Below are 13,032 nucleotides of genomic sequence, written 5' to 3' on the forward strand. Positions count from 1 at the left end.
GGACCCCCTCCCCCCCCCCCCCCAGTTCTTTGAAGAATGTCATTGGAATTTTGGTGGGAGTTGCATAGATTATACGGATATCGTTTTGTAGTCTAGTCAGTTTCTCAATATTTGTTCTGTCAGTCTACAAGCATGGCTATTCTCTCCATCATCTAGCATCCTTTTTAATTCCTATTTTTCACTATCTTAAAATGTTTATTGTAATGGCCTATTACTTCCTCTAGTGGGTTTATTTCTCAGTACTTTATCCTGAAGGTGCTATTGTGAATAGGACATTTTCCCTACGTTTTCTAAGCAAGTGTATTATCAACATATGTCAAACTACTGATTTTTATATGCTGGCTTAGCATCCTGAACTTTACTGAAAGTATTTATTAAATCTAAGACTTTTCTGGTAGAGTCTGTAGGATAAGAGACCCTGTAGTATAGAATTATGCCATCTGAGAATATGGATCCTTCTTCATTTCCGATTTTTATCTTTTTTACATCTTTCTCTTGTTTTATTGCCCCAGTAAGACATCAGGCATTATGTGAATAAAAGTGGGTAGGTGCTACCCTGTTGCATTAGAGATTTTAGATGAAATATTTTCATTTTTTTCTTATTTAACATAAGGGCTGCCATAGGTATATTTAACATGTTTACAGATAGATAAACTTTTATTATTTTGAGGTATGTTCTTTCTATTCCTAATTCCCTTAGAACTTTTATCTTGAACTTTGTCAAATATGTCTTCCGCATCTATCAAGATGATTGATTTCTGTCTTTAAGGTTGCTTATTATATTGGATCACATTTATTTACGTATGTTGAGCCCACCTTTGCATCCTTGGGACTTGGGATGGCACCTATTATATCATAATGTATAGTCTTCTTACTTTGCTCTTGAATTCTGTTTACAAGTATTTTGTTGACAACGTGTCTTTATCTGGCTTTGTTATCAAGACAATATCAGCTTCACAGAATGAATTTGTTGCTGCTTTTACTCTTCCTGTTTTGTGGAAAAAGTTGGGAAATGTTAGTATTTCATCTTCCTTGAGTGACTTATGGGGAGCATGTAGGAAGGAGGACAGGAAATGGTGCAGACGATAAGGAAAGACAGATGTACATACAGGCCCATGAGCTGTGGAAGGGGCTATAAAATTCACTGCTTTCCTAGTTTTAAATATGTTTGGTTTTTCATTTTCTATGGTGGATAAGTGCATTAAATGTAATTTATTTTTATTTTTTAAAGATTTATTTTGTATACATTGTTCTGTCTGCATATATGCCTGCATGCCAGAAGAGGGCACCAGCTCTTATTACAGATGGTTTTGAGCTGGGAATTGAACTCAGGACCTCTGGAAGAGCAGCCAATACTCTTAACCACTGAGCCATCTCTCAAGCCCCTGTAATTGATTTTAAAGTGTAAAATCCTGACTGAATCTCCATGGCTTCAGAATAGTCATTCTAACTCCACTGATATGCACTGAGATGTATGGAGTTTGGGTCTGGGAAGGTGCTTGTTTTAGGGGCTGCATTAATCTAACTACAAAGTGTTTTTTTCTTTTTCAAGTTAATTACAATTATGTTATTTTTATAAAAAAAATTGTTTGATAGAATTCAGTAGTAACTCCATCTGGTCCTAGCTTTTTCTTTGTGGGAAAACTTTTAATTACTGCTTCAATCTCATTGCTCACTACAGGCCTATTTAAATTATTTATATCTCCTGGATTTAATTTAGGTAAGTCATATGTGTTCAGAAATTTATTCATTTGTCTAGATTTTCTTCATACTATTCTCTAATGACCATCTGGATTTCAATGAAATCTGTTGTTACTTACGTATTTGGGTCTTTTCTCTCTTTATATTCCTAACTTCTTTTCTTAATATCTAATTTTCCATGTTTCTTTATTTATAGTTCTGGGTATTAAATGGTGAGACCTGATAAAGCTAGGCAAGAGCTCTAACACTGAGCTGTACCCCTAGCTCCTCTTCTTTTCTAATTTCTTAACTAAGACGAGTTTCAACAAATTTCAGCCTTTCCCATTAAAGCAAAAGCATTTAAGATTTTAATACTTTTTTAGATCCCTCAATTGACATACATATTGAGATATAGTTGTGCTGGCTAGTTTTATGTCAACTTGACACAGCTAGAGTCATCTGAGAGAAGGGAGCCTCAATTGAGAAAATGCCTCCATAAGATCAGGCTGTAGGAAAGCCTGTAGAGGGTTTTTAATTAGTCATTGACATGGGCAGGCCCAGCCTACTGTGAGTGGGGCTGTCCCTGAGCTGGTGGTCCTGGGTTCTATAAGAAAGCAGGCTGAGAAAGCTATGAGTAGCAAGCCAGTAAGCAGCACCCCTCAGTGATGGACTATGATGTGGAAGTGTAAGCCAAATAAACCCTTGCCTTTGGGAACCCTCGCATGCTATACAGGAGTTCTGCTTTCTCTATGTCTCTTTCTAAAGTACCTACCTAAAAATCTAATAAACTCAAAAAAAAAAAAAAAACTTTTTAAATCTACATGTAGTTTTAATTTATCTGTTTTTGGTCACTTAAAATCCAATAGTACATTATTTATCATGTATCCATTTTATTTGTTTGTTTGTTTGTTTGTTTTTCCAGACAGGGTTTCTCTGTGTAGTTTTGGAGCCTATTCTGGAATTCACTCTGTAGACCAGGCTGGCCTCAAACTCACAGAGATCCACCTGCCTCTACCTCCCAAGTGCTGGGATTAAAGGCGTGTGCCACCATGCCTGGCCCAATAATACATTATTTATAATGGGAGTCTTAGAAACTCATTGAAGCATCATAGTTTAACATAAACATATGATCAATATTTATAAATATTCTAGGGATACTTGAAGAAATGTTCTATATATTTCCACAGGAGATTCTTTTAATAGTGTTTTTTAGATATTCTCTATATCATTACTGCTCTGTGAACCTGGTTCATCAAATATTGAGAAAAGTACATTGAAAATACCCATTATCATCATGAATTATTAATGTCTCTACTTAGTTCTTATGTAATTATAAAAAAATACCTCCTTAAAATGTATGCTACTGGATACAGTCCAAAATTGTACAATGCTGCTGAAATAAATACAATCAGGTAAGGGTGAATTTTAGTTTATTTTTGTCTCATTAGAATATCCAAACAACAATCCTTAGCTACATATAGTTGACTTATCTATTTCTATCATTTTGCATTCAGTCATACTATAGCCTTATTTTAAAGTATCTGTCCTTTTAATTTATTTTGTTTTTTGTTTTTTGTTTTTGAGACAGGCTCTTATTATATATCCCTGGCTTCTTTGTAGATCAGGTTAGCCTTGAGCTCACAGCAATCTGCCTGCCTCTGCCTTAGAGTGCTGAGATCAAAGGTATGAATCATGACTCCTCACAAGGTATAGATCTCTTTTAAGTAAAGCCAGCTAAATTTATTTTAACCTAGTCCTTGTCTTCCAACTGGAAATGTTGTCCAATTACAGTTTTTGCAATTGATGTATTTAGGTTATTTTTACCACTTTTCATATACTTTTCTTTGCACTTTTTGTGCATTCTTCTCTAATAAATTTTTTCTCACCTTGTTCTTTTAGATTAACTTTTATTTAATTCTAGTTTTTTATTTCTGCAAGACATTTCATTATGTAGTTAGTCATTTTACCCTTTTAATGCTACATTAGCAATCTCTACATGTATAAATAATAAAGTCTAAAATTATCATCATTCTCTTCCATTCCAAGAACATAAGGACTTTAGAATATTGTGTCTCAAACACCATCCCTTCCCTGTCTTGCAACTGCCCTTTTTAACAACCATACTTTTTATAGGTGACTTTAAAATGCTTATACTGACTTATCTCTTTTCCTTTCTCAGCTTTACTGTTCCATTTCATAGATCACATCTTCCATAAGCTATCATTTTATTTCAGAACAAATTTATTCTAAGCATTTCCCATAGGAAAAGTCAAGTGATGGTAATTCAGTCTTTAGTTCCAACAGTCTAGCTGAGATCACTTTATTATAAACTTTTAACTCAGGAGTATTCAATCCAATACTCAGCCATCTACAGTTTGACCTGATCATAAATAGACCCTAAAAATTTTGTTGTAAACTACAGTTTTGAAAAAACCCTACACTTGGGCAATTGTTTGAAAAGATTTACATTCTCTGGAAATGTTGAAGAAATACATGACTCACAACTCAATTCTGTGGGCAGTGGGGGTGGGGCAGAGAATGGAGTGAGGATTTTGTTTGTAGCTCACCTTTACATTGTGGATCTTTCTTCTCCTATCCAGCTTTATATAGAAACGCTAGATGTGGGTTTTTACCTTGCTCAGGATGATGCTCTGGATGAGGTCCTTGGGTCTTGCAAGTCCTGTGAAAACCAAACTCCGGGTCACTTAGGTTTGGCAAGCCTTCTGAGATAGGCAGATAGATAGAGCCCCCTTCCAGCACTTAAACACATTTCTGGATTTCTGGCTTCCCTGGATCTTTTGGCTTCTGAAGTTTCCATTCACTTTCTCATTAGCTTGGTGGTGCAATTAGAGCATCTTCAAATATTGCTTATGAAGTATGTATGCTACAGCCAGGGGCTGTTCTCAAGGTTTGTGCTTCATGTTGCCAAAATCGATACACCATACTACTGATGACTTACAGAAGGCCTCAAGAACAGTGCTCTGTCCCTGGCTCTGATAATCCACCAAACTGAGGGACCCTGGACACTTCACTCAGCCTTTGGTTTTTGTTTACTTGCTAGAAGCACCTGAGGGCTCCTTTTAAGACCCTTAAAAGATAAATGACTGGCCGGGCGTTGGTGGCGCACGCCTTTAATCCCAGCACTCGGGAGGCAGAGCCAGGCGGATCTCTGTGAGTTCGAGGCCAGCCTGGGCTACCAAGTGAGCTCCAGGAAAGGCGCAAAGCTACACAGAGAAACCCTGTCTCGAAAAAAACAAAAAAAAAAAAAAAAAAAAAACAACAACAAAAAAAAAGATAAATGACTTCAAACTTGCATAACCTCCTTAGGGAAAAGATTTAGCATTCTTAAAAAACCTTTAAGTTTCTAATGAACTTAATGAGATTAAGACTTGTATTAAACAAGGTATTGGCCCATACTGTCGCATGTAAGTTGCAAATCAAAATCTAATAATTACTTCAGAGTTTTTACTTTCCTTTGAGGTGCATTTTAACTAAATCCATTACTTTTCTAGCAAAAAACGTTCTTACCAGTAGCAAATATTTTAATCGACTCCCCAAAGAAGTTTTTTTCTTGTAACAAGACTGAAATAAAACTATGACATTGTTCTTAACAAGTCTGAAAAGGCTTCATTAATGACTCTTTAATTAAGAAAAAAATCAATTGCCTTTCAATTTTTAGCTCAAAGTTTATAACTGTAATAAATAAATAAGTGTAACCTAGTTTCCACTGTTATTAAAACATTCTCCAGGGCTGCTCAAATACTTACCATGTTAAGGCCCAGAGTTCAAGCACCTCCCATAGGTTGAAAGAGGTATTCCTGAATCTTGTGGATATGCTAGATAACCTTACAAAATAATATTATGTTTAACACTTTAATGTAAATTGAAAAACAAAATCTAACTAGAAACATTCATCTAGGTTATGACCAAACATATGAGCTTAATTTTCATTTCTAGTTGAAACATGATTTTTTTGTAATATTATAACCAAGCTTCCTTCTCTACCCAAATTCATTACTATGCTAATCAGAAATGCATTAAACTTTTAATGCTCATGGATCCACATGAAGAAATTGAGAACTAGTGCACTCATTCTCTCTATAGATAGATAGATGATATAGATCTATACATATATATACTCTCTCTAAATTATATATATATATATATATACATATTTTCTCAACTTGTTTTAGTTCGATGTTATGTAAAATTTAGAGGTTTGATAATTTAACTGAATATAATAAAAACTAAGCACAAGGGTGCTAGAAAATGTAGATTTCTCCCTGAATGAATTTGATTAAGTCTCTTTTCTATGCATTGATCCTCTGCAAAAATAAACAATCTGAGTCAAGACGACCTGGGTTCAAATTCCATTTGAGATGCTTCCCAGAGTGTTAGCCAAGCTGCCTATGCTTATCTCTGAGAAATTGCACATCACTGTTAGCTGAGCCACGAGGACTAAGTTGTGTAATAGCCTCAGAGAAAGAGTGAGGCATGGAGACTTCTATTTAAAGGCCACATATTGAACTCACTCACATCAACTGAATTACTGAAAGACCCCTTCACCTTTTCTTGAGATGTCTTTTCATAGTATTCCACTTACTATTTCATTAACATGCATTACCTGTTCTTGTTTTTAGCTTTTTTTTTTTTAATCTTAAAAAAAAAAGCATAAAGTTGGTTAGGGAAAAAGGAATAAGACATTTTGAAGTTAAAAAAGATCATTTCAAGTTCAGAAAACGGTGTTTCCGTGTTATTTAAAACTACGGTGCATGTGTGTTATTTAAAACTTGTGATTCCAAACTATGTATGTACTTGGCGTTGAATAACTAAACTGAAATCCCGGAAGAAGGAAAGAAAGAAAAGAAAAAAAAAAACTTGAAAAGTTTAGCCTCTCTGAGCTTTTGGTTATAATAGCTGTTACAGTTTCCATAAAATATTTGCTTCTGCCAAAGTTAGTCTTTCTTTGATAAATAAACTTCAAGAAGGATCTCAATGTCTTAAGTGAATGAGAAGCACAGACACACAGGGGAGAGAGAGAGAGAGAGAGAGAGAGAGAGAGAGAGAGAGAGAGAGAGAGAGAGAGAGAGAGAGAGAGAGAGAGAGAGAGAGAGAGAGAGAGCCAAAACACAAACATACACACGGGGGGTGGGGGAGGAGAGAGGTGAGGAGAGGAGAGAAGGAAAGAGAGAAAATAAGACATTGAAAAGGAAGAAAGGAAGGAGAAAGAAGTAAGAGGGAAAACATAGAAAGAGCAAGAGTGTGTGTGAGAGAGAAGCCCCATGGTCTTGGTCGGTTGGAGAATGAGAGCCTGCATCAGCTCTCAGAATCCCAGAGAGACAGTGTATTGTTGTCTTGAAAGCCACAAAGCTAAACAATTCCAAGAATGTCTGGCAAAGCCCTTTTGGGAAGGGCAAGGTGGGGGACTAACTGGGAGGGGGAACCCCCTCCGCCCCTTTACACGGTGTGATAGGATTTGGGAGACCTGGCGGAAACCTTCAGGTCACCCAAGGAACTGCTCTCGCGGCTGGTCCTGTGCGGCGAGGCGGGGGGTGAGCGCGAGGCGCGCGGGGCGCGGAGATGTGCAAGTGGCGAAGCTGGACCGAGTGCAGGCGTAAGCTGCAGAGCGGCCACGGCGAGGGGTGAGTCTCGGGGTGAGGGTCCGAGGGATGCGGGCTTCCCCGGCGCTCTCCCTCCCCGAGCCCTAGCGGGGCCTGGAACCTCCCGTGACTCCGGCCTCGGCTCCTGTGCGCGCGCGGCGCTCCGGCGCACCCTGGGGACGCACGGAGCGGTGGGTGCTCTCCCGGGCTGGGGGCCAGCCTGCCCACCGCCGCCCCGGCCGGCGCTCTCATTGGTCGGGATGTGTCTGCTCAGCAGCCTCCAACTTCTCCCCAATCCCACTGGTGAGTCACCGGAGAGCGAGCAACCCGGCACCGGGGTCCCCAGGGCGCCGGGAGCCCGTGGGACGGGCAACAGGAGGACGGAGCGGGCGGGGGCCAGGGCGCGCGGGGCAGGGACAGAGGCCGAGGTCCCGCGCGCGAGCGGACGCCCGGAGCCCGGCCGCCGCGGGCGGAGGAGGCGTGTCCTGGGCGGGAGCCGCCACTGGGACCTGAGAATGTGGGGAGGGGAAGGGACCGAGAGGGCGACCTGGAGGAGGGCCCTGCGAGTGATGTCAGGTCACCTCCAGGTTCATTTTCATAGCTCCCTGCAGCCTCCGCCTGGGAGTTATGTTTGGTGACCGAGAGCAGCGCTACCAAATTGCACCGGGGTTGATTTGGGGGCTGGGAATTGGCCATTCCGCTGTACAGACACTGATTTTTTTAAAAGCAAGGTTTGTTTTCATTTTAGTTCCTATCGGATTCTCTCCTCAATTAACTCACTTTTCTAGTTTTCAATTTTCTTAACCTAAATGTCTGTTCACGATCCCATCTCTTCATCGCGCTTTGAACCTTGGCTTCCTATTATATAATTCATGCTTAAATCTCCCAGAGGGTTGGCTGGCGCGGGGTGGGGGGTGTTCTTTTGTAGATGGAAGTTTTTAAAGACCCCTTCTTACTTAACCTATCCCGAGCTATTTATAGTCTTTAAAAACAAGAGTAACTCTAACCGGGTATTCCTCTGAGCCTCTCGGTCAAGTCTATTCCTTGTCTATAAGCGGTTCACATGGATTTTATTAAACTGAAAACTAGTAACTGGCTTGCGGTGTCAGCGTTGTGAAGCTGCTATCGGCGGCAGATTGGCCATGAGAGAATGTAGTTGCACTCTCTTGGATTTTTTTCTTCTTTCGTTCAAGCTCTCAAAAAATGTGTGGCTGTAATTTGGACTCGATGTTGTGTGTCTTCGGTTGTATGGCTACACTGTACAGGAGAGCATTGTGGATGGGACTTTTCATAACTCACTTCAGGCCAGGGAAACACCTCTTAGTTAATGTCCTGGGAAACACACTTTTTTTTCTGAATACTCCTTTCCTCTTCAGCTTCCACAGACACAATCTAAACAAGAAACCGGCTGCTTCTTACTCTGCCTCAGTTTCCATTAACGCAAACTGTAATTCCAACGCACCATTACAGACACTTACAAACATAAGTATTGTAATGTATCATAATATGCCCTGAGGATGGAAATTACTTCGCTCCACCTTTCTCTTTAACTGGTCTTTTATGTTTCATGATTTGATGGTTTGTTGATGCTTTGAGATGCATCTCATACTCAAGCAAAAATAATATTGTATTCTTTTGCCAATGTTGCCATGCTGAAATTTGTGGGGTTTCTGTTGAGTCTGAACTCCGGATTCTCTGTTCTCTTTTTGTCTGTTCTGGTATTTGCTTTTTAATTTAAGTGCTTTAATGTAATTCCAGTTCAGGTGAAACATTTTAAGAACCTAGGCATGCTTTTGCATATTCTACTGCAAGCATTGACTTCACACTGTGCTTGTGTTCTGGTCTGCCTGTCTCCCTGTCTCCCTATCTTTTAAAGGTGTTTGGGTGTGGTTAGATTGGCTCTTTAGGTAACTGAAGATTTATGATGCATTCCACCTTGAGGTATTCTGGCCCAAGTTTCCCTTAAAAAAAGATAATAAGTCATCTGGAATGAACTGGAAATGAATGACAAAGATAATTAGAAGGTTAAAGTTGTGGCATTTTTGCTTTTGACCAATGTCGAAAAGCACTACTAAGAGACAAAAAGGGGAATTCTCTGAAGAATTTGCAAAATATTTCCATCAACCTCTCTAGTTGATCAAAGTTTAATTCAAAGATAGTTTTCCCTTGATGCAGGTAAAAGGACTAAACAGTTTGTGTACATTACACTATTAATTTCTCTGCAACTATTCCTGCAGCCTTAGGTGCCTAGCTCTTCAGAACCCAGCTACCTTTTTACCCTGGTCTAGGGTAAGAGTGGGGGCCAGGGAGCAGTAACCCAGAACTGAGAAAGAAATGCCCACCTCCTGGCTTTCCCTCACCAGGAAGCTTGGTGGTGCCAGAGAGCACTTTGCCTGTAACCAAGTGCTTGCCGGGCTCTGAGCTGGACTTGACAGACTCACTGGCACTGATTGGGGCTTCTAAAAAGGACAAAAACAAAAATAAACAACAGCAGCAACAACAACAAAGACAGCAAGAAATTTTTAAAAAGCAGCTTTTTCTTTGCCAACAGAACATTTAAGGGCAGTGGAGATGTGATTAATATTCAAACGTTTTAGGGGTTCAGGGGAAACTGCTCTTCATGTTTACTTCTCTGTTCAGAGTCAAAGTATTAAATTTGTACCTGTCTTTTCTTTGCCCAGCCACCACTACTATTAAAATAGTGATACGATCAATGCAATTCTATATCATCACTCCAGGAGCCTCGAGGCTAAGCTAACATGAGTTACATAACCATTAAATAAGACATTTCAACACTCAGGTACATTACATTCCACTTTTATTGAACAGACAAGGTTTTCATTGTCCAGTAAAGTATTTTTATGTCATAGTCCTTGCTTATAACGCCATGTAACCAGGAGGACAAACTGCTCAAGACTTTGTATCCAGTCTCTTAATGTCCATGTGTGGTTTATTATTGATAAGTCACTAAAGAGAACACATCCCTACTTGTCTGCTGACTCTCCTCAGTGACACCACAGATTTAGAGTCACTTGCTCCCTGTGTCACTCTACTTTGAGTACCTCAGTTTCTAGAAAACGCACCCCTGAGGATTTGTATCTAGTCACATAAAGTCTTTACTGATCAGAAAGTCTCTGAGCAATTATTTCCTCTAAGAGCCGCATTCTATGGTTAATTTGTATTGAGCCATGAACAGCTAGCATGTTGTTTAAAGCATTCTTTCCTGAAGTCACACAGGAAGATTGACCTCTATTGAAAGCTTTGCTCAGTGTTTTTTTGTTTTTGTTGTTTTTTTAGAGAACCACCAAGTCTCCTAAAGAAACCATGGAATCTAATACTTGGCCTTGTATGCCCTCAGTTTTTCACCATAAACATCTGTAACAATGTCTAAAGTAGCTTCTACTTTAAATGGCACTATTACATTTGAAGCAGAGGCCAGATGGTTATGTAGAATATTGATTAGCTGTGTCAGCTTGAGCAAGTTAACCGACTCCTCTGTATCCCAGCTTCCCCCAGTTGGAGAACTGGAGTAGCAGCATCCACTCTGTAGGGATTAACAAAGGAAATGAGTAAGACACTAACACCTGGAAAAAACTCCAGAAACCCCACCTACAGTTAGAAGTGTTGATATTTTTAACTTAATTACAAGTTAACTGTATATTTAACAAGTGATACCCTGACCTACAAAGGAGAATTTATTTAATCATGTTTGTTTTCTCTCTTTCAATTGTACAAAAAAAAAAAAATACTGATGTGATAATTATCTTTCTTCCTGAAATATAAGCCACTTTTTTTTATCCATTGAGTGACCATTTTCAGAATTCCATCTAGCCAGTTAATAGACACCCTTATCTGAAGGGGAAGTTATTTTGAACTTTAAAAATACAAGTTGTTTTCAAAGTAAAACAAACTTCTCCAAGTGCTTATTCCTTTTGATTTTAGCTGTATTTGCACTTTTATATTATTGCTTAGTCAAAACCTCAAGGTATTAGTCATTGGTTTTTTGTTTTTTTTTAACTTATAAAAGAAATCATTGGAGCAAGATACAGAGTTAACCTTTGACAGGCTAAAGTTCACAAGGATGACTTTAAAGCTTTCTTAATTATCATACAGCAATTATTTGCTCACAGACCTCAGAAGTAATGTAAGTATTTGATCAACTCTCTTTCTTGGATCTTCAGAATAGATACATATGTACATTCTTTTTTTTTTTTTAAGACATATGTAGGTGCCTGTGTGTGTGTATATGTGTGTGCTTGTAAAAAGAAAAGAATATAAAAAATTAGTTGGGTTTGGGACCAGATTCATATATATGTATATTCTTTATATTTCTTTGCTTCAGCTTTAATATGACTTTCAGAAAACAGATTTTTTTGTAATCTAAATAAGTTGACCTTTTACTTTTATTTAGCCACATTAACTACACACACACACACACACACACACACACACACACACATATGCTTTTTCTTTGTATCTGCTTATGGTGCTTTTGTATCTATATGTGTATTTTACAGATTTTAGGTGATGGGAAGATCAGAAAGTCAGATGGATATAACTGATATCAATACTCCAAAGCCAAAGAAGAAACAGCGATGGACTCCTCTGGAGATCAGCCTCTCCGTCCTTGTCTTGCTCCTGACTATCATAGCTGTGACAATGATCGCTCTCTATGCAACCTATGATGGTGAGTGTCTCCCCCAGCTCCACGGAAACCAATGCAGAAGGGAAGGAAGCCTTCCTCATACGCTTTTACTGTTTACACTTGGATGATACGCAGATTCACTTAGAAGATATAGCACTTGGATATCAATGAATTTAAAGTAGTGTCCTTATGTTTGAGCTAAGTTATTCATTGCCAAGCACACCCAGTATTTTCGTGTGTTTGAGGCCTATATAATTTTATTTGATTAAGATATACACAATTTTATATCAAACTTCAGTAATAGCCATTAATCAATTTCTGTTGTGTCATTTAAATTCCAAAAGGCTTCGCAGGAGTCTAAGAAGTCTAATTTGAGTCTTGGAAGTTTTTCACAATAGGGATTAGTAACGATTGGCTCTTTAATGGAAAAAAAACATGGTTACAGAATGATAAATGAAGCATTCACCTATTTTAATTTAATATTCCCAGAGTTTAGTTGGTGAATGTGGTATAATAGCACACTCTTTCTTTGTAATCATCCTTAAATTTACCATTTTCCTTTTATTCTTCCATTAGTTTTTAGCTAGTAAAAATAGTATATAATACTTAATGGTCCATCTATTTAATTGGCAGAATTTTTTTAATAACAAAAGGTAAACATAAACTGGAATATTTTATTATCAATATTTATACATCTACTCTCCTTTTTCTAGATGGTATTTGCAAATCATCAGACTGCATAAAGTCAGGTAACAAACTGTCTTTTCATTTACTAGTTTACAGTTAATATATAACATTTAAAAGCAAATGTTATGGAGATGTATACTTTTGCTCTGCTCATGTGCATGCTCATTAAACTTACCTCAACAAAGTCCAATGTATTTAGTTGTTAATTAATCAACTGAAATACTTTGAGAAAACTATCACTACTCTAAGATGATACCAAATTATATGTTTTTATGGGGTGTGCTAGGTAGTTAAAGAAAGATAATGAACACATTAATGGTGTGATTTGAGTAAGTATAAATCATTAGCAGGGTATGAAAAGGAAAGAATGACATATCATTTGTGTGGGGGGGGGGGAGAGACAGAGAGAAAAGTAAAGAT

At 38.3% G+C, this 13,032-nt stretch overlaps 1 protein-coding gene across 3 annotated transcripts in view; it reads left to right on the forward strand.

Moving 5' to 3' along the window:
- Positions 1-13,032, forward strand: part of Mme (membrane metalloendopeptidase) — a 129,147-nt gene that overhangs the window by 46,040 nt on the left and 70,075 nt on the right. The window contains exons 1-3 of one of the 3 annotated variants that reach the window (XM_015989646.3): positions 7,186-7,322; positions 11,798-11,967; positions 12,639-12,674. In XM_015989646.3, coding sequence (XP_015845132.1) covers positions 11,808-11,967; positions 12,639-12,674 — 196 coding nt within the window. In that variant the 5' untranslated portion in view covers positions 7,186-7,322; positions 11,798-11,807. Of the gene's footprint in view, positions 1-7,185; positions 7,323-7,844; positions 8,012-11,797; positions 11,968-12,638; positions 12,675-13,032 lie in introns of those variants that run through there. The other 2 variants (XM_006972612.4, XM_076574182.1) reach the window with 2 other exon arrangements.

The sequence above is a fragment of the Peromyscus maniculatus genome, chromosome 6, assembly GCF_049852395.1.
Source record: "Peromyscus maniculatus bairdii isolate BWxNUB_F1_BW_parent chromosome 6, HU_Pman_BW_mat_3.1, whole genome shotgun sequence".
Classification (NCBI taxonomy): Eukaryota; Metazoa; Chordata; class Mammalia; order Rodentia; family Cricetidae; genus Peromyscus; species Peromyscus maniculatus.